Genomic DNA, 22,613 nt, shown 5'->3' with positions numbered 1-22,613 from the left:
ATATTTGGACACATGAGTGATCCTCAATATGTTTTTATTGCATAGATGTGATAGTGAAGCTGAGAAAAGTTAATGGATTATGTCATATAGCTTATTAAGGGAACATCTAGATAAAGTGTAGCCTCCTGATTTTAAGTCTACTGCTCTTTCAAATATACTTTTTGTCTACTTCATTTTATTATTTTTATTTTAGTTTATTTCAATAATCCTAAAATATGAGAACATTTTTTATTTTGAAAGTTGACTGTGCTTTGTTGGCTTACACATAAATATCCCTCAGGGTAATGGTTGCTTTAGGAAAATAGTGTGATAGTTCTTTTTCTTGTCCAAGAGAAGTCCTGTTAGGCTAGTAGAGAGATGATTGACTGAAACAGGGAGCTTTTTGAAAATTAATTTAAAAATATTTTAGAATGTTTTCAAGTACTAGTAATTTAGAGATGAAGGCATGGGAGAGAAAGGAACCCAGTAAAAAACATTAAGTCAGGACCCAAAAACCGCATGGACAATAAAAAAGAAATCTCTCTGTAAGAAAGGACTATGAGGTTTAAAACCACCTTTCATCTGACTTTGTCTCCTGCTCTCCAGAGTACTGCAGTTCCCTCAAACCCTGCCCGGTGTGTCTACAGCTGTGATAAAACTTACAATGCACAATGATCCTACATTAGGGAATGAAGGCCAAAAGGCCAGATTGGTCTCCACATTTATGAGGAAGCAGGAACACAGAGGACAGGAGCTTAAATAGTGTTTGGTATTCAAAATTCAAGTCAAGATGAAGGGATTTAGAAAGCAAATGATGGAGAAAAGACATCTCTTTTTGTGACTCTTCCTTTCTAGAAGGCTCTAGAAATATTATGGAGACCACAGGATTTCTCTGGGTAGGATAAAAGCACAAGTCATTTGCTATTTAAACCAGGTGATGGGTATTAAGGAGGGCCCGTGTTGTGATGAGCACTGGGTGTTATATGCAAATAATGAACCATTGCACACTGCATCAGAATCTAATGATGTACTATATGGTGGTTACATGAATACAATAAAAAAAATAAACTGGTAAAGTAGCAGGGCTGGAGGACCTGGAACAGCTAAATCACTCCTGGTTTTTAACTTCCGTGTGCTACTCCTCTATGGATTTTAAGTTACAAAACCCACAAAATAGCAGCTGGGAGAGCAATGACAACGTGAAAGAAACATTTGGTGGATAAGCCAAATTGTGACAGTTTCCCTTCTTCAGTAGGATGTTGGATTATTTTTCTTTTGACAAAACACAAAAAGATGACTACTCTAAAAGTCCTTAATCCTAAACTATTGTTTAACTAACTAGAGTATAAATAAAAACTTGAAACAAGGAAAGAAGTTTAATCCTTAATTATGATTTAAATATTTCTTTTTTACTTTTTATTTTATTATTATTATTTTATTAATTAATTAATTTTTTTATTTTCAGCATAACAGTATTCCTTGTTTTTGCACTACACCCAATGCTCCATGCAATCCATGCCCTCTCTAATACCTACCACCTGGTTCCCCCAACCTCCCACCCCCCGCCGCTTCAAACCCCTCAGATTGTTTTTCAGAGTCCATAGTCTCTCATGTGTTTTTTTTTATTAATTTCTTTTCAGCATAACAGAATTCATTGTTTATGCCCCACACCCAATGTTCCATGCCATATGTGCCCTCCATAATACCCATCACCTGGCTCCCCCAACCTCCCACTTGCTGCCCCTTCAAAACCCTCAGATTGTTTTTCAGAGTCTATAGTCTCTCATGGGTCATCACCCCTTCCAATTTCGCTTAACTCTCTTCTCCTCTCCATCTCCCTATGTCCTCCGTGTTATTTGTTATGCTCCACAAATAAGTGAAACCATATGATAATTGACTCTCTCTGCTTGACTTATTTCACTCAACATAATCTCTTCCAGTCCCGTCCATGTTGATACAAAAGTTGGGTATTCATCCTTTCTGATGGAGGCATAATACTCCATTGTGTATATGGACCACATCTTCCTTATCCATTCGTCCGTTGAAGGGCTTCTTGGTTCTTTCCATAGTTTGATGACTGTGGCCATTGCTGCTATGAACATTGGGGTCCAGATGGCCCTTCTTTTCACTACACCTGTATCTTTGGGATAAATACCCAGTAGTGCAATTGCAGGGTCATAGGGAAGCTCTATTTTTAATTTCTTAAGGAATCTCCACACTGTTCTCCAAAGTGGCTGCACCAAGTTGCATTCCCACCAACAGTGTAAGAGGGTTCCCCTTTCTCCACATCCTCTCCAACACATGTTGTTTCCTGTCTTGTTAATTTTGGCCATTCTAACTGGTATAAGTTGGTATCTCAATGTGGTTTTAACTTGAATCTCCTTGATGGCTAGTGATGATGAACCTTTTTTCATGTGTCTGATAGCCATTTGTATGTTTTCATTGGAGAAGAGAATTTTCATGTCTTCTGCCCATTTTTTGACATGATTATCTGTTTTGTGTGTGTTGAGTTTGAGAAGTTCTGTATAGATCCTGGATATCAACCTTTTGTCTGTACTGTCATTTGCAAATATCTTCTCCCATTCTGTGGGTTGCCTCTTTGTTTTGTTGACTATTTCCTTTGCTGTGCAGAAGCTTAGGATCTTGATGAAGTTCCAAAAGTTCATTTTTGCTTTTGTTTCCTTTGCCTTTGGAGACATATCCTGAAAGAAGTTGCTGTGGCTGTTATTGAAAAGGTACTGCCTATGTTCTCTTCTAGGATTCTGATGGATTCCTGTCTCACGTTGAGGTCTTTTATCCATTTCGAGTTTATTTTTGTGTACGGTGTAATAGAATTGTTGGGTTTCATTCTTCTACATACAGCTGTCCAATTTTCTCAGCACCATTTATTGAAGAGACTGTCTTTTTTTCTACTGTATATTTTTTCCTGTTTTGTCAAAGATTATTTGACCATAGAGTTGAGGGTCCATATCTGGGCTCTCTACTCTGTTCCTCTGGTCTTCAGATTATTCCCTGCATATTCTCAGATCACAATGCTTTGAAACTGGAGCTCAATCACTAGGAAAAGTTTGGAAGGAGCTCAAACGCCTGGAAGCTAAAGACCACCTTGCTTAAGAATGCTTGGATCAACCAGAAGATCAAAGAACTTAAACAATTCATGGAAACCAATGAGAATGAAGACACTTCAGCCCCAAACCTATGGGATACAGCAAAGTCGGTCCTAAGGGAGAAATACATAGCCATCCAAGCCTCCCTCACAAAAATTGAAAAATCCAGAATACACCAGCTGTCTCTACACCTTAAAGAACTGGAGAATCAACAACAAATTAAGCCATCTCCACACACAAGAAGGGAAATAAGATTAGAGCAGAGATCAATGAGGTAGAAACCAGAGATACAGTAGAACGTATCAATGAAACTAGAAGCTGTTTTTTTTTTCCCTTTATTTTTAATTTTTTATTTTTTTTCAGCATAACAGTATTCATTATTTTTGCACCACACCCAGTGCTCCATGCAATCCGTGCCCTCTACAATACCCACCACCTGGTGCCCCCAACCTCCCACCCCCCACCCCTTCAAAATTCTCAGATCGTTTTTCAGAGTCCATAGTCTCTCATGGTTCACCTCCCCTTCCAATTTCCCTCAACTCCCTTCTCCTCTCCATCTCCCCTTGTCCTCCATGCTATTTGTTATGCTCCACAAATAAGTGAAACCATATGATAATTGACTCTCTCTGCTTGACTTATTTCACTCATAGAAGCTGGTTTTTTGAAAGAATCAATAAGATCGATAAACCATTGGTCACACTAATCCAAAAGAAAAGAGAGAAAGTTCAAATTAGTAAAATTATGAATGACAAGGGAGAGATCACAACTAACACCAAGGAAATAGAAACAATCATCAGAAGTTATTATCAACAGTTATATGTGAATCGCCAGGTTTACACACTTCACAGCACTCACCATAGCACATACCCTCCCCAATGTCCATAACCCCACCAACTTCTCCCGACCCCTCTCCCCCAAGCAACCCTCAGTTTGTTTTGTGAGATTAAGAGTCTCTCATGGTTTGTCTCCCTCCCAATCCCATCTTGTTTCACTTATTCTTTTCCTAACCCCCAAACCTCCCACATTGCATCTCCACTTCCTCATATATTCTATTAGTTTCACATGTACAACATAGTGATCTGACAATTATAAACACAACCAAATGCTCACCATGAAAAATGTAGTTATGATCTGTCATCACAGAGTTATTGACTTATTCTTTTAATGACCTGCCACATCACATACCCAGACTTCCATATCAACATGTGTGATTTTCATTTGACAAGTTCTATTTATACAAAAGAGTTGGCTTTTGTTGTAACTTTTAATTTTGTTTTTCTTTTACTTAGTGTCTGTTTTTTTTAAACTTAATTTTATCTTTTCAGTGTTCCAAGATTCATTGTTTATGCACCATGCCCAGTGTTCCATGTAATACATGTCCTCCTTAATACCCACCCCCAGGCTCTGTTTTGATGAAATTGTATTCCTTATTGAAAAAGGTGTGTCAGTATGTAAATAACGTTTGTGCTACTCAGGGACCCTTATAGACATCTCAAAGCACATCCAATTTGTTATTTTATCACTATTTAAGGTACCTAAAAGTATATGTTAACCTTGGTCACCAATCTTTCATTTGAGTAGCTTTAAAATTCAAATGCAATCTGCTTCAGTTTCAGAAAAAAACTCTCAGAAATGATAATTTTTTTATTGCAGAAAGAGTAAGTTTTGAACTTAATTCCATGTTTTCACGTTATTTGGGGAAAAGTTCATTAAAATGGTTGCAAAGTTATAAAGACAGTTTATAAAGGTAAGATTTACAAAGTTTTCAAAAAAGTAACTCAGCTGACAGCTTTCTGGTTAGTAATTTAAGCACTGTGTATGTTTGGGACTTTTTTCAAAAGGATGAGAACCAAGTCAGGTGTGTTATTAAACACACAACATAGAATATCCACTATGGTTTTTGCTTTTTTTGTGTTATGTGAATGGCCATAAAAGAAGTTAGGAGAGGAAGTATGAATCTATTGAAATTGTCCCAGCTAGGAGTCAAGCAGGGAAATCATGGGATTGGTCTGTACCTGTCCTAGGACAGAGCTGTCTCTGAATCAGTGTGAAAGCTTGGACTTTCTGGTCAATAACAACAACAACAACAAAAGTGATCCTCCTACTTCAGGACCAGAAGCAAAGCTGATTACATTCTGAATTTGTTTCATGTAAACTCCTTTTAATTGCTGAACTCCTAAATTTTTTGAACCTTATTCTCCACTCCTCCTGACACTGCCTCCTTCAAAACACACACACACACACACACACACACACACACACAATCTTGAAGTCTTTTATTTCATGAAATTACTGCCCAACATTGATTGCATGTTATGGAATCCACTCCTGAGAAGAAGAGCTGAGTAGGATGTACTTACTGAACTGAGGAAAGGAAGTGGTTATTGTAATCATTTCCTTGTTCAGTGTAACACACATACACATGCACACACATATGTACACACACACACACACACTCACAGCATTTTGCACCTCTGAGTACCTAGCAATGTGCAGAATTGGGGTATATGTCAGAAATATAAATAAGGGATAGTAAGAGAATGATATAAATGTAGGTTTTCATAATCCAACAGAGTAGATAGATTCTAATTTCAATTCTATATGATCAAAATTACTTCTTTAAATTGATTTTGTTGAATTGATATCCATGTTGGGAGACACAAATGTTATTTTCCCCTGAGTCTGGCATAAGTTCATTTTTCTTTGTGCATTGGGGCATGTTATTGTGTTATCAGCTGACCACCAAATGAAGTAGTCGGTGTGTCTCCAGGGCTTAGTTGTATAAAATATGTACCTTTAAACATGAAAATCATACCCAACGTGAAGTCTTACTTTCTGTGGGAAAGACTCTCATCTTCCTCGGTGAGTACAATGGCTGGGGGGCATCAGAGGGGCTGGGGAACCTCTGTCTCTGACATAAAGTTAAACTAGCCCATTCAAATATTAATATAGAGATGTGCAGGGTGTTACAATTGCTCTTAGTGTGTTTTAGCTTTTCTGCTCTGTCACATCAGTCAGTTCTTATATTTCAAGGGAAAATAAAGTGTGATAAAGAGGAGAGAGAAGCTTAGGTTTCATTTCCTTGTTGATGAAACTGATGCATAGATGTTTTCATGGTTTGTCACAGATTACAACTTGTAACTGGTAGAGCTGAGGCTAGGACTTGGTGTTTTGATTCTACATATACCAGCTTATTATTTTTATTATTATTATTAATGTACTATATATTTTTAAAATTTATTTTATTTTATTTTATTTTCAGCATAACAGTATTCATTGTTTTTGCACCACACCCAGTGCTCCATGCAATCCATGCCCTCTCCAATACCCACCACCTGGTTCCCCCAACCTCCCACCCCCTGCCCCTTCAAAACCCTCAGATTGTTTTTCAGAGTCCATAGTCTCTCATGGTTCACCTCCCCTTCCAATTTACTATATTTTTAAATATCCATGAAACATGAAATTGGTTTCCATGAATAAAAAGTCTCAGAACACAGATGAAAGCAACATGCTAATCTAAGCAAATTGTCGGGAGAGTTTCTTTCCCACTTTATATTCAGAAGCTCTATTGCCTAATTTAGAATGTGTGAGTATATTCTTATTTTATATTGGCCTCCACAATATGTGGAAACACATCAGGGTAGACTATAATAATCATTTCCATGTTCTCCTCATCCTTCTTCTGGCTGGACGTGGAGCAACATGGGGGCCCACTTAAGAAATGAAGCTGTGAACAAAAGCTGGGGCATGATTGTATCAGTATTGTGGTGGAGAATGGGAGGACTAGGGGCACACTGAGGGCTCTGGGACCCAGAATACTCTGTTTATAGGTCTGTAAGTTCATTGTAAGCTGTTCAGTTTATAATAATGGTTGAAGTGTATATTTTGTAGACTTTGATGTATGTATGTATGCTAACTATCATGGTAAATTATGGCTGAAAAACTTGGATTCTACATGGATTTAAATTAAATATTTAAGGAATCAATAAGCCAAGACTCAGAAGAAAGGCTCAGGTGAAGGGAACAGCCTTCCAAGTACAGAATAGAATAGCTCACACAGAAGAAATCGGAACTAGAGTAGTGTGAGTAATGTAAACCAGTCTGGGGCAGAGACAGTGCTTTTACTACACTCAATGAAGACCTTCCACCACGTTCTGCAGGAGGAACCAAGTCCCTAGAGAACCCCATTGTATAGGTCTGTTATAGGCTGTATGTCATTATGTTTAGGTTAAGGTAAAGAGGAGATGGTTCTCCTACATATTATGTAATTTCACTTTCTGAACCCTTTCTGTATTCTTGATAAAGTCTTAAAGAACTTCTTTAGGCATAATTTTGACAATGGTGTGATGATTATAATTTGAGAATGTAGAAAAGATGGACATATTTAGGCATAGAGAAAGTACTGCTTCAATCCCCAGAATTAGTATAAAGCATAACGATTGAAACAGACCCAGATACCAAACTCATAATTCAATTTGAGAGGTGACTCAGAATTCAGTAAATTTGTGTTGGGTCCAGAACATTGGGCTAGAGGATTTTATATCTCACCTGCCTAGATAAGCACTGCTCCAGGAATTTGGTGTAGACCGGAGTCTGAAGGTCGAAGTCAGGTTGGCACAGTTAAGTAAACTGGAGAGTGGATAAGCAGTTGACCCTGTGTGTGTGTGGGTGTGTACTCATTATGCAATTATTCTGGGGTTTATCTTTGTATAAATTGATCACAGTATTGGGAAGTTGACATTATTTGGTAATTTTTTAGCCTTTTTTTCTTTGAATAGGTTATCTGGTTCTTTTGAACTCTCTTCTCCTCCTGGGCTTGCTGAAATGCAGATATTGATTCACTTGGTAGCATCCCATAAGTCTTTCGGGATTTCTTCAGTATTTTTTGTTCTTTTTCCTTTTGCCCTTCTGACAGAATAACTTACAGTGATTCTTTTACATTTTATAAACATATACAATTTTTACTTAATAAGTATATGTCAATTAAGCTTGAGGAAAACCAAGCATTTTAGAAGATTGTATAAAATAATGTATCTGGGTTACGTAAAACATTCTTCGTGTAAGTCATCACTGAACCATAGCTGTGGCACTTTCTCTATTATCATCATCCAGAACATCGAGAAAGGTATCATCAAACTATATTCACGTATACACCTGGTCTTCCTAGATTCATCATCAGTATAGTTCCCAAATTAGCTGTGTACTATTTCCATCTGATTTTCACAAAGTATCCAGATTTTTTTAAACTTTATTTTTTCAGTGTTCCAAGACTCATTGTTTATGCATCACACCCAGTGCTCCATGCAATATGTGCCCTCCTTAGTACCCACCACCAGGCTCATCCAACTCCCAACCCCCTTCCCTCCCCAAACCTCAGTTTCTTTCTCAGAGTCCACAGTCTCTCATTGTTCCTCTCCTCCCCCGATTTCCCCCAACTCCCTTCTCCTCTCTTTGTCCCAGTGTTCTTTGTGTTATTCCTTATGCTCCACAAGTAAGTGAAACCATATGATAATTGACTGTCTCTGGTTGACTTACTTCACTCAGCGTAATCTCTTCCAGTCCCTTCCATGTTGATACAAAAGTTGGGTATTCATCCTTTCTGATGGAGGCATAATATTCCATTGCATATATGGACCATATCTTCTTTCTATAGAGATGTTTAATCAAATTCATGATCCTGTCTTTTCTTCAATCTCCTTTGCTCTTGAGCCTCTCTGCTGAATTTTTTAGTTCAGATATTGTATTTCTCAGCTCCATGATTTCTGTTGAATGCTTTTAAGATTTCTGTCTCTGTGCTGAAATTTTCTCTTGGTTTGTGTATTGTTCTCTGACTCCAGTGAGCATCTTAGGACAGTCATTTCAATTCTCTGTCAGGTAAATCACATATTTTCATTTCATTAGTGTCAGTTTGTGGAGATAGCTCTTATTCCTTTTTGGAAAGTATCTCAACTTGTCTTCATTTTCATTGATTCTCTACACTGGTGTCTGAACATTAGACAAAACACTTATCTGTCCTGACATTTATGGACTGGCCTTGACTAGAGAAGGTACCACCAACAAGCCTGGTAGGTGACTTTGGAGACCTCTCAATTTTGTGCAGTCTAACCCTCTTTCTTTGGTATTAGTTGCAGTGCCCCCAACTTCTCCCCATGCTCCCCCAAACACCTATCTTCATCCATTGTGTGCTGGATTGTGTCTGTGTTCTAAAACAAACAAATCTGAATCCAATTTTTCAGGCAGCACACAGATAAGTTGTATTGCTTGGTGGATGCATAGGGCACATTTTTTCCTCACCAGAGAGAAGCTACCAAAAAGAGCTTTTCAATCACTTCCTCTATGCTGAGCCAGGGGAGGGAGCTCTGGTGGTTTCCAGCCCACACACCATCTCTTTGTCTCTCTACCCTGGAAGCTGAAGTATGCTGTGTCCTATATCCCCTCTACTTTCTTTTTTTGTTTTCCCCTCTACTTTCTGACAGAGACTATCTAGAAACCAGTCTGCTAGGCACATGTTTTAAAAGTTGGGGCATTGTATAGATGGTGCAATTCATTCCCTCCCCAGGGAGAAGCCAGGAACTGGGTTCAAATTGTTCCAATTTGAAGGTGCTGTGCAAGCATAACTGTTATTAAAAAAGGATATCTAGAATTTCCCTAAATGTTAGGGAATGTGTCTAGATTCTTTGTTTAACTGGTCACAGGACTGTTTAACCACTGTATGGATTTTTTAGAATGGGAATATATGTATGTGAATCATTTTTGAATCAGTGTGTCCATGGAGAATAGGAAATTCTAGAATTTCCTTTTCTGCCATGTTGCTGACCTGGAAATGGGAATTTATTTTTGGTTCCTCTCGGGGGATGTCTGATCCCTCCAGTGGACTGTAACCTTGAGTAAAATTTTGAGCACCAAAGGAACTAGAGACACATTGTGGTCCTCTGTGAAAATACAATCCCCTCTAGACCCTATAAGCTCAGAAACCATTGCCTGCGTAAGAAACATAGCAAGCTTCTGCCCTGTTTATAATTGAGGACATTATATCATTGCCCTCACCTTAAGTCTTCTGTGATTTACCAAGTGCAAAATGATCATAGTAAAGACTGTTTATTTTGGTCTGCTGCTTAAGACAACTGATAATCAGAAATTATTGTCTGTGGTTCAGAAGGATTTCCAGGGCTCATCAGAAATTAAGTGTTGACTGTGTCGTTATAACATCAACGGTAGCAAAGCCACAGAGATTAAATCTGCCCTTTCAGGAGCACAGGGATAATACCGGTAAGGAAGGACCAAGGTGTTCTTGCCTAAGGAGGGTGAGTTTCTGAATTCCATTTATACTCTTGTCTTTCATTTTATTTTTTAAAAGAGTTTATTTATTTATTTGAGCGAAGCAGTGTTTGAGAGAGCAGGAGCAGAGGGAGGAGGAGAAGCAGACTCCTTGCTGAGCAGGGAGCTGGATGTGGGGCTTCATCCCAGAACCCTGGAATCATGACCTAAGCTGAAGGCAGATGTTTAACTGATTGCCACCCAGGTGCCCCTATTCATGTCTTTCTTTTGTGATGGAAGACTAGGGATCAAAGATGCCAATTTCTTTCCAGTTCTTTGCAGTCCTCAGACTCACATGAAATTGGTAGAAGGACCAGTTTAGGGGAGCATGATGGAGCAAGGAAGGTTTAGAAACATTATTAGGTTTCAAAGATGCAATTTATTGGTCAGTTCCATTGATGGAACTCTCACTCTTCTACATTCATTGTTTTTACTCTGTACGTGGGGCAGGAACTTGAACTCTCCTAGACTCTGGTCCTTTATTTTTGGATTAGAACAATGTTCTTCATTCCCACCACATGAAGTCCAATCTCCCTGAAAGCCAGCACCCATTTGGTGGGGTTGCTGCTTCCATTTTACTGGTTAGGGGAGGGTTATGTGTTCAAAGAATTGAAATGAGAGAAGGCAATTCCCTTTTGGTCCAATCTTCTCCCTAACCTTTGGTTAGGGAGAAGTCCTGTTGGCATATGGAAGCCTTGACCTTCATTTTGTAGGCCAAGTTTTAATGCTCTTTGTTTTACAGCTTATAGACTGTCTAATAAGGAAGTGTCCATGTCACTAGATTCATGATAATGACAAAGCAGATTCTGTGGGTCCAGTCTGGGGTAGACTCAGATATTCCCAGTACAAACCCAACTTCTGTGCGAGGAGATATGGTGGATAATGTTGAATTGTTCTCCGTGTAACTTTTTTCTCCTGTTTTCACAGATCCCCTTAAAGAAGAATGCCTGCTGAAAATGCTTCCTTTGTGACTGAATTCATTCTAATGGGGCTAACAGACTTACCATATCTCCAGCTCCCCCTGTTCTTCCTGTTTCTACTCATGTATGTGGTCACTGTGTTAGGAAATTTGGGCTTGATAACTCTAATCCTGCTGAATTCACACCTGCACACGCCCATGTACTTTTTCCTCTTGAATTTGTCCTTCATAGACCTCTGTTATTCTTCTGTATTTACACCCAAAATGCTGATTAACTTCACATCAAAGAGGAATATTATCTCCTACAGCGGATGTATGACCCAGCTCTTCTTCCTCTGTGGTTTTGGTATTTCTGAATGTTATATGCTGACATCAATGGCCTATGATCGCTATGTGGCCATCTGTAACCCACTTTTATATAATGTTTCCATGTCCCCTAAAGTGTGTTTCAGCCTTATGCTTGGTTCATATTTGATGGCATTTTCGGGTGCCATGGCTAACACAGGATGTGTGCTGAGACTGAATTTCTGTGATGCAGCCACTATTAACCATTATTTGTGTGACATGCTCCCTTTGCTCCAACTCTCATGCACCAGGACTTATATCAGTGAGCTGGTGCTTTTCATTTCGGTGGGCATTGATATCATTGTGCCCAGTGTCACCATCTTTGTCTCTTATGGGTGCATCCTGTCCAGCATCCTGCGCATCAGCTCCACTGAGGGTAGGTCCAAAGCCTTCAGCACCTGCAGTTCCCACATATTTGCTGTTTCTCTCTATTTTGGATCTGGTGCATTTGTGTATCTTAAACCATCTTCTGTTGGGTCAATGGGTGAGGGAAAAATCTTTTCTGTCTTTTATACCAATGTGGTTCCCTTGATGAACCCCTTCATTTATAGCTTGAGAAACAAAGACGTTAAACTTGCTCTGAGAAAGACCCGAAGTGGTAGAACATTTTGATCAGAATCACTGTCCGTGGGTATAGTTACAGGACTGGTATATTCGATTTCTTTTGTCAGAATAGTTTAGTGGGATTGTTAATATCCTGTATCTTTGTTACCACCATGATGGAAATTTGATTTTCCTGTCAGTTTGTTTCTAATATTTTTTGGTGGGTACAGTGACAAGATAGGGCTCCCCAAGTCCCTCCTCTGCTTCAGGGATTCTGGGATGTAAACTGTGTAGAGGTGTGGAAATTCTCAGTGTGTTAGGGTATGTACTCCACACCAGCTGAGAGCCTCTTTCTTCTTCTTTTGTCTAGGGCTACTGGTCCAGTAGACTCTTATTCCTTGAGAGCTATATAGCTCATATAGTTCACCAACATGTTACTATAGCCAAATTCATTACCATACTTGAATATGAACTTGACTAAGTGGTCATTGAGGACAACCCCAGCCCCAACATCAAAGGTGGAAGATTGGGTATCATTTTTAATTGCAAATGACTACCTAATCCTCAGTGAAGCCCAGGATGCCCTTGAGGGGGTCCTCTGATGCCTGCTTCACTGGCTTCTTGATGTTATAGTACTATGCAGCTTTCTTCAGGCAGCAGCTCAGATCCACAACTGATATTTTGTGGGTGGGGACATGGAAGGCCAAGTCAGTGCATTTCCTATTCAGCTCAGGGATGACCTTGCCTACAACCTTGGTGCCATCAGTATAGAAGCAGGAATGATATTCTGGGAAGCCCCTCAGCCGTCATGCCACAATTTCCCAGCCAGGCTTGGCATGGTCTTCTTTGTGGCAGTTATGGCATGGACCATGGTCATGAGTCCCTCCACGATGTCATGGATGACCCTGGCCAGAGAGGCCAAGCAGCTGGTTCTTCAGGAGGCATTGCTGACAATCTTGAGAAAGTTTTCATACTTCTCATTGTTCACTCCCATCCCAAACTTCAGGGCATCAGTAGAATGGGTAGAGATGCTGATCTTCTTGGCCCCAACTTCAAGTAAGGCACAGCCTTCTGCATTGGACTCCACAGCATATTCAGCAGCAGCATCTCCCCATTTGATGTTGGTGGGATCTCCGTCCTGGAAGAGGTAGGTGGGCTTTGCATTGATGACAAGTTACCTGTTTTTTGCCTTGACTGTGCCTTTGAGTTTGCCATGGATGGAATCATACTGGAACATGTAGGTCATGTAGTTGAGGTCAGTGAAGTTGTCCTTGATGGCAACAGCATCCACTTTGTCACAGTTAAAACAGCCCTGATGACCAGGTGCCCAGTACCACCAAATATACTATCCCAACCTTTACCATCTTGTCTTTGGGATGGTGCTGTCACTGCACCAGAAGATGTGGCTGTGTGTCAGACAGGGAGGAGTAGAGAGCCCAGTTTGTTTCCAATTTCTTTTTTTTTAAATTTAATTTTATTTATCCATTTGAGAGAGAGAGATAGTGAGAGAGAGCATGAGAGGGGAGAAGGTCAGATGGAGGAGCAGGCTCCCCATGGAGCTGGCAGCCCGATGTGGGACTCAATACCTGGAATCCAGGATCATGACCAGAGCCGAAGTCAGTTGCTTAACCAACTGAGCCACCCAGGTGCTCCTGTTTCTAATTCCTTGATAGAAGATCTTCCTTCCACATCATTTTCACAGTGTCTTCTCCTTTTTACCTCTTTAACCAGTTACAAATAACATTAATGAATAAATTTGTCTCTGTTTTTTACATTGTCATTATGGATTTGTTTTTTTCTCCTGGAAAGGATAAACAGTTCTGTAAATGATCATGTAAAGTAACAGTATGGTGATCTTGTGCCCATAGGGGGTTTCTTATACTGTGCTATTGGAATCAGAATCAGATATCTGTACTCCTGTCTATATACCTCCCTGGCCTTCAGTGTGTCTCCTTGAAATGTCATTGTTTCACAGATACAGCAGGTTCCAGAACATTCATAAAATACAATCCACTTTTCAGCTAAATGCTACATGTTAAACGTCTTTTGGCAGAAGTTTCACATTTACCATAGGACACACAAGTGATCTTTAATATGTATTTATTGCATAGACATGATACTGAAGCTGAGAAAAGTTAATGAATTACATCATACAGCTTATTAAGGAAATGTCTAGGTAAAGTGTAGCCTCCTGATTTTAAGTCTACTGCTCTTTCAAATATACTTTTTGTCTACTTCATTTTATTATTTTTATTTTTAGTTTGTCAGAATAGTTTAGTGGGATTGCAGGATTCCAATAACCCTAAAATATGAGAACATTTTTTATTTTGGAAAGTTGACTGTGATTTGTTGGCTTGCGCATAAATATCCCTCAGGGTAATGGTTGCTTTAGGAAAACAGTGTGATAGTTCTTTTTCTTGTCCAACAGAAGTCCTATTAGGCTAGTTGAGAGATGATTGATTGAAACAGGGAGCTTTTTGCAAATTAATTAAAAAATATTTTAGAATGTTTTCAAGTACTAGTAATTCAGAGATGAGGGCATGGGAGAGAAAGGAACCCAGCACCAGACATTAGGCCAGGACCCAAAACCACATGGACAGTAAAAAAATCTCTCTGTAAGAAAGGACTATGAGGTTTAAAACCACCTTTCATCTGACTTTGTCTCCTGCTCTCCAGAGTACTGCAGTTCCCCCCAACCCCGCCCCGTGTCTCTACAGCTGTGATAAAACTTATAATGCACAATGATCCTACATTAGGGAATGAAAGCCAAAAGGCCAGATTGGTCTCCACATTTATGAGGAAGCAGGAACACAGAGGACAGGAGCTTAAATAGTGTTTGGTATTCAAAATTCAAGTCAAGATGAAGGGATTTAGAAAGCAAATGATGGAGAAAAGACATCTCTTTTTGTGACTCTTCCTTTCTAGAAGGCTCTAGAAATATTATGGAGACCACAGGATTTCTCTGGGTAGGATAAAAGCACAAGTCATTTGCTATTTAAACCAGGTGATGGGTATTAAGGAGGGCCCGTGTTGTGATGAGCACTGGGTGTTATATGCAAATAATGAACCATTGCACACTGCATAAAAATCTAATATGTACTATATGGTGGTTACTGTTATGCCTGAGTTTTTGCGTCTGAGAGACCACCAAGGAGCCAACACCGATGTAGTCACAGGAGGGTTTATTTGACAATCTTAAGCTTGGGCCCAGGTATACCTGACAGAGCAGAGTAGGGACTTGAAACCCAAACCAGATTACAATCAGAGTTTTTAAAGGCAGAGTAGGGGTGGACTCGGTGGTGGGTGAGGACAAAGGGGATATTCAGAAGGGCTATCAGGGTAAAGAAGACTGTCAGGATATTGGAGGCCTGGTTATTATCAAGCCAAGGTTGTTTTTCCCCCTAATGGGGCACTAACATGAAGACAGTTGGGAGTTTCCTGGTGGAATGTCACATTCCTCCTATCAAGCATCCTTGTTAGTGAGCTTTAGCACTGGGACATTTGTAAACTGAGGGAGACTCCTGTCTTGCAGGATTGTGATTTCTGCAAGTTAACTATTTTTTCACACATACTACTGAGGGGAGGGGAGTGGCTGGAGAGGGGGTGCAAGGTGCCAGCTTTTGCTTTGTCAAGATGGCTGTACTTATGTCAGGGCTAGACTCGCGGTGGGTACAGCCTTGTTTTTCTTGGCCTCTACATATCCCTCTCTCAGAGGAACCTAAGGAAGGACCCAATCATGGGTCCCAATCATGGTCTCAGCAACAAGTTCCAGTGGTTGGTATTACTGTCTGAGTACCATGAGTTGGATTGCACCAACTCTGTCTTTGACAAGAGTAACTAATCTATTGATAATGCAGGGCCCAAAGGTAAAGAGAAGAAGGGGAATAATGAGGGTTTCTTTTTACTCCCTGCACTGGTGTAAGAAGAGGGCATAGTATCAGTAACATTAGTGGGGTATGTGAGAGCGGTGCAGTCTCAGCTTTAGGGGATTGTCCTTGTCCAATTGGCTCTTCCCTTCTGGAACAAAGTCCTTGAGAACGGTGTGTGGGTCAGCTGGCCGGACGTGGGTGTAGTGGACCCAGGGAGTAATCCCATCGACATTGAGAGTGGTGGGAGTGGTCAGGATCACGATGTAGGGTCCCTTCCAGGGAGGCTCCAAGTTTTCCACTTGTTGGCAGCACATCCAAACCAAGTTCCCGGGTTGGTAAGGATGTGGTTCCAGCTCCGTCTCTGTCTCTGTGTCAGTGTGGGCAGTTAGGATCCCTGCATGGGCTAGACAGACTGTAATGCCTGCATTACACAGTCATGGTTAAGGATAAGGACCTGATACCCCGTCACTCTGGTGTTTGTCATCCTCTGGTCTGGTGGAGTCCAGAGAAGGCCCTGGATAGTGTGAGTGGTGGTCAAGATGAGATTTTGACCCAAAGTCAATTTACTTGCATCCTTGACCAGGAAGGCCATGGCAGTAATTATGTGGAGGCAAGGGGGAACCCAGCCGCTACTGGATCTAGTTTCTTGCCAAGATTGGCTACTGGCCTTTGCTAAGGACTCAGAGTCTGAGTCAAAACTCCTTCAGCCACCCCTGCCTTTTTATCCACATACAAGTGGAAGGGCTTGGTAACATCTGGGTTGGCCAATGCTGGGGTGCTCAGTAAGGCTGTTTATAATTCCCGAAATGCTCCTTATATCTGGGGCTGACTGACTGGCAAAAGCAAGATCGTTTAAACAAGCCATCATGCAACTTCTCTGAAGTTTATCTCAAGTTGTCTAGCTTAGGTAAATAAACATTTAAAGGCAATCAAACCTAGAATTTAACATCGATAAAGGTGTGTTATTGAAACATAATTTTTCTCTCTAGAATAACCCTCATTTCCAGAGATAGCCAAATCAGGACTAATTTATTTGAAAAACAAGTCCAGTTTTAACACACTTGGCCTAATTGTTTACATAAGCTCAGCAAGAACAGTGAGTGTGATCATATAGGTCTTTTAGAATCTGCTTTGCTGGAACTTCTTATAAGGAATCTCTAGTTGAACTTTTAGTAGCCTCTCCGGGCCAGAAGCCAAACCACATACTTGCCATCAGACATGCCTGCAATACCTGTCAGATTTGGGTGAATTACTCTTCCTGAGGTGCCCAAAGTATCCTGAGGTCCCTGAACCTGCCAGGAAGTGACATCCTTTACTCACCTGGTGAGGCTGCTGGGAACTCTGTAAGCAAGGTATCAGGCCAACAGTTCCAAAGGTCTTTATGGCTCCAGATTTTATAAAGTCAACCTTAGTTCCTTTAAGCTGTCTGGTCATATCTGAATCTTTTCAAATATGACATTCTAGTCAAAGCCTTGGTAAAATAACCAGTGTTTCCAATGGTGTCCTGTTACAAGGAGAACAGATTCTTTTTTTTTTTTTTTAAGATTTTATTTATTTATTTGACAGAGAGAGATCACAAGTAGACGGAGAGGCAGGCAGAGAGAGAGAGAGAGAGAGAGAGAGAGAGAGAGAAGCAGGCTCCCTGCTGAGCAGAGAGCCCGACGCGGGACTTGATCCCAGGACCCTGAGGTCATGACCCGAGCTGAAGGCAGCGGCTCAACCCACTGAGCCACCCAGGTGCCCCAAGGAGAACAGATTCTTATTGAACTTATGCAAATGACTGATTGACAAGGAACAAAGAATACTTGCTGAGACCTTTTGGTTTTCAGAGGGTTCAGATAGAGAAAACTTGAATGCCTTGATTTGTTTACAAATGAGTACTTTTACATCTCTGTAAATTACAGATAACTTAAGAAAAAGTTTCCCTAGTCTGGGAGAGCAAACATTACAGAACCAGTAATGTTTAAAATAAGACAAAACATTAAGAGACACAACATTACAATCTTTCAGTTTATCTGTTCCCATGTTACTAATTCTGGTTTACTCTGAAAGCAGCTTTTACTTTAAATTCTTACCCATTTCAGTTCCAGGATTTTAACATATCAAAGACCTGTATTTCTCCTGAAAGTCTCCCATACAAATTTTCTTTAAGGTGGAATTCATCTTACAAGAGAATTAAAACAATTACAAATGACAAAAATTCAGAATAGATATGGTTAAATTACCAGGTGATGACCCTTATCAAAACATTTAAACTTTAGGAAATATATAGAACCTCTAGAGTAGTTACAGCATTTACCCAAATGTAACCCAAGGTTTATCATTGGTTTAGCAGTACTTACTGAGTAACTCAGTATACCAAGGGAAAGCCTTATGAGTCAAAGAGATCTCATTTACAATTTAAATCTTGTCGACAATTGCTAAAACCTTAGAAAGTTTTAAAACATATGCCGAAATATAATTAGGGATGTTAAACACCTGATAAAACAAAACATAGAAACTGGGTTTTCTGGGCAGGCAAAGAGAAAACCAACAGATCAATTAACCTAAGAAAACTTTGCCCTTTTAAACAGAGAGAAAACCAGCTTTTTTTTTTTTTTTTTTTTTTTTTTTTTTATTCTTAAGCATGCAGCCTTAAGATAGTGGGCTTACTGGGTTTCCCTCCCATTGTGAATGATGTCGCAGACAAATGGCAGGGGTTCTTTCAGATGTTGTCCTGCTCGAGTCCCTGGCAGGAACCTTAGGGCTTCTTAGCTAAGGTCTGTCCGTATTAGCCCCGGACCAGGCTACTCCGTGGAGTAGACAACCGTTATGCCATATGGTGCCCTGCGAGACTCAGGGTGCAGCCCACTCAAATGCCATAGCCGAAGCAGTGGAGCCATATGGACAGATTCACACAGTCAGGCACTCTTCAGATTCAGACAGGTTGGACAACCCCCCTATGGGTATTCCTGGCTAATGGGAGGTGATCAGTCTCCCCACCTACTCTTTACGAATGGGTCTGGCTCAGACAGTGGCCCCGGGGCTTTCCTGGTTCAACGGGCAGATTGCGGAAAATCCGTGGTGACCGAGGAAACCCAAGTGGCACATGGAGAGATGGGAGAACACAGCTTTATTAATGCCAGCGGGCTTAGTGGGATCGTTCCCAAAGACTGAGTACCCGACAGGGTTAAGAGTGAGTTTCTATGGTTATAGGCAATGGGGGATGGTAACGGAGTGTTTTCGCAGTGTCTCCAGCTCAGCCATTTTCCCAATCTCTCAAGACCAAATGGCTCTTTCACTTGGAAGTATAATCTATGTGGAGGCATGTCAGGAGAGTGCTAAATCACCTTGGGGGCTGTTTTCTTTCTTTCTTTTTTTATTCAAACAGGATCAAGCATCTGGTCTTATTCTCCTTTTTTTTTTCTTAGTCCATCCTGACCATACCTAAAATTCCTTTTCTGAAGGTTTCCCTTCACAAACCTTCTACAACTTTCCTTTGCATTCAAGTTTTGTCCCAAGCAATTTTCTTCCAAACAACTATTTAATTTAGGACAAAATTACCTTCTTTTACCTTCAGCAAAATGTATTCCCATTCCTTATATCTTTCTTACAAATCTTCTACTTTCCTACATACAGAGTTCCTTCCTTTATTTCCATCAGTCTTACAGTTAGCGGAATTTTGTACTTTTAGAAACACCTTAACCTCTAGTCAGTTATTAACCAATTGTGAATGGTTATAACAGAATTCTTTAGATTCCAATTTATGAATCAGTTAAGCACAAAAACATGTTTACCAACAGATTTAAATATTCTTATTTTCTTTGTTGTAAGAAGTCAAAAGCACAAACCTATGTTCAATACTCAATGCACTTTATTCTATCTGGAAAAGACCTAGATGTCCAACAAATTTAATTTTATTTGTTATCCAAGCAAAACTTTAGACTTCCAGGTTACCAAAGACTTTGAAAGCTATCTCAGCAATTACCCATTAAAAACTTTGAGACAGACAATTAACCATCAGTTTAGTCATCTCTTTGCTAACAGATTTTAACAAAAAACATGAGCTTATTTGACCTTCAGTAAACTTTGATTGAAGTTTCACGTTTACTGCTAATAACTTAAAGGACATGTATATCTTAATTGAACCAACAAACTTAACTTAGTTCAAATACTGATTTACATTCCATCTGGGCCCACTCCACTTGTAATGTTTACCTGAGACACGGGAGGGAAGGTCTGGAGTGGGGAGTGTTAGGTCCAGGGGGTGCTTTTCTTGCTCCTTGACAGTGAACAGAGAAGGAGCCATGGTGCCAGAAGCACCGAGGATGGTCTAGAGGCCAGTCATGCAGGCCGCATGCACATTGGTGCAGAAACAGGAGAAGGGGGAGACAGAAGAAACAAAGAGCTCATCAACTCCAACAGAGGAGCAGACACCATGTTTTCCCACCAGCAAGGCAGGAGGAGTTAAGCAGTCCATGTTGGGCCAGAGAAGACAGGAATTTCCCTGAAACAAAGGGAGTTTTGGCAGCTCCTTGGGAATATTCCTTACAGTCTCCGTCTTGAGTTAGACTAACCCCAGCCGGCTCAAGTTATAGCCATTAACATGGGAAATGAGTGAGGGAGAAGCCCCCACATCTATTAGGAGGAACAGAGAGATGAAATCCTCTGCTTGCCCTATTTCTTCAAACTCAACAAACAACACGACAGACAACAAAAAGACAACACAAAGACAACCGCAGACCCTGCGGCCCTCTCCGGGCCATCCCACATTAAAGGATGGCCATTCAGACATGTAGAAAGTCTGAAATTTCCCTTTTGTATGTCTGTGCTCCGGTTATGAGCTCTTTCCCTAACGTCCGAGAAGTGGTCAATCATCAGAGACAGAGGGGTTGTCTGCATCTATCCTATCACGTTCTCAGTCCACAACAAAACAAATACACTTACAACAATTAAGAAGAACACACTCACAAAGACAAATGACCTGGCGCAGTGGCAAAGACAAAACTGGAAGGAGGTTAAGCCCTGACCCCAACAGCAACGGCAGCCGGGCACCCGGACAGGAGCAAAGGGATGTCTCCCAAGACCCCCGGTCGAAGGCCCGCCACATGTCCACTTGAGCTAATGTCGACTCCCATACTCAGATTTAGAATTCCTACAGGTAAAAATGCATATTGGAGCTCCCTGAAGGTATGCGTGCTAACATTAAAAAAAAAAAAAATGAGTGCACTCACCAGCCCATATAAGACCCTCCGGCTTGGGGTCCTAAGAGTCTCACAGATCTCGCTGGGGCCTCCAAATGTTATGCCCAAGTTTTCGCGTCTGAGAGACCACCAAGGAGCCAACACCGATGTAGTCACACGAGGGGTTGTCTGACAATTTTTTTTATTCCTTTTCAGCGTAACAGTATTCATTGTTTTTGCACCACACCCAGTGCTCCATGCAATCTGTGTCCTCCCTAATACCCACCACCTTGTTCCACCAACCTCCCACCCCCCGCCCCTTCAAGACCCTCAGGTTGTTTTTCAGAGTCTATAGTCTCTCATGGTTCACCTCCCCTTCCAATTTCCCTCAACTCCCTTCTCCTCTCCATCTCCCCATGTCCTCCATGTTGTTATGCTCCACAAATAAGTGAAACCATATGATAATTGACTCTCTTTGCTTGACTTATTTCACTCAGCATAATCTCTTCCAGTCCCATCCATGTTGTTACAAAAGTTGGGTATTCATCCTTTCTGATGGAGGCATAATACTCCGTAGTGTATATGGACCACATCTTCCTTATCCATTCGTCTGTTGAAGGGCATCATGGTTCTTTCCACAGTTTGGCGACCATGGCCATTGCTGCTATAAACATTGGGGTCCAGATGGCCCTTCTTTTCACTACATCTGTATCTTTGGGGTAAATACCCAGTAGTGCAATTGCAGGGTCATAGGGAAGCTCTATTTTTAATTTCTTGAGGAATCTCTACACTGTTCTCCAAAGTGGCTGCACCAACTTGCATTCCCACCAACAGTGTAAGAGGGTTCCCCTTTCTCCACATCCCCTCCAACACATGTGGTTTCCTGTCTTGCTAATTTTGCCCATTCTAACTGGTGTAAGGTGGTATCTCAATGTGGTTTTGATTTGAATCTCCCTGATGGTTAGTGATGATGAACATTTTTTCATGTGTCTGATAGCCATTTGTATGTCTTCATTGGAGAAGTGTCTGTTCATATCTTCTGCCAATTTTTTGACATGATTATCTGTTTTGTGTGTGTTGAGTTTGAGAAGTTCTGTATAGATCCTGGATATCAACCTTTTATCTGTACTGTCATTTGCAAATATCTTCATCCCATTCCCATGCCTCTTTCTTTTCTTTGTTTCTTTGTTTCTTTGTTTCCTTTGCTGTGCAGAAGCTTTGGATCTTGATGAAGTCCCAAAAGTTCATTTTTGCTTTTGTTTCCTTTGCCTTTGGAGACATATCTTGAAAGAAGTTGCTGTGGTTGATATTGAAGAGGTTACTGCCTAGGTTCTCCTCTAGGATTTTGATGGATTCCTGTCTCACGTTGAGG

The 22,613-nt window shown here is 40.6% G+C and overlaps 1 protein-coding gene and 1 pseudogene across 1 annotated transcript; one reads left to right on the top strand and one right to left on the bottom strand.

The window, feature by feature from the left end:
- Positions 1-11,346: 11,346 nt before the first annotated feature.
- On the top strand, positions 11,347-12,279 carry LOC125078828 (olfactory receptor 145-like). Its single transcript, XM_047692028.1, has one exon. It carries the CDS (start codon positions 11,347-11,349, stop codon positions 12,277-12,279), a length of 933 nt encoding a protein of 310 aa, XP_047547984.1.
- Positions 12,280-12,601: 322 nt separating this feature from the next.
- Positions 12,602-20,367, bottom strand: LOC125079678 (glyceraldehyde-3-phosphate dehydrogenase-like; annotated as a pseudogene).
- Positions 20,368-22,613: the final 2,246 nt, after the last annotated feature.

This window comes from Lutra lutra, chromosome 10, assembly GCF_902655055.1.
Source record: "Lutra lutra chromosome 10, mLutLut1.2, whole genome shotgun sequence".
Classification (NCBI taxonomy): Eukaryota; Metazoa; Chordata; class Mammalia; order Carnivora; family Mustelidae; genus Lutra; species Lutra lutra.
This window is presented reverse-complemented; position numbering and strand designations above follow the sequence as displayed.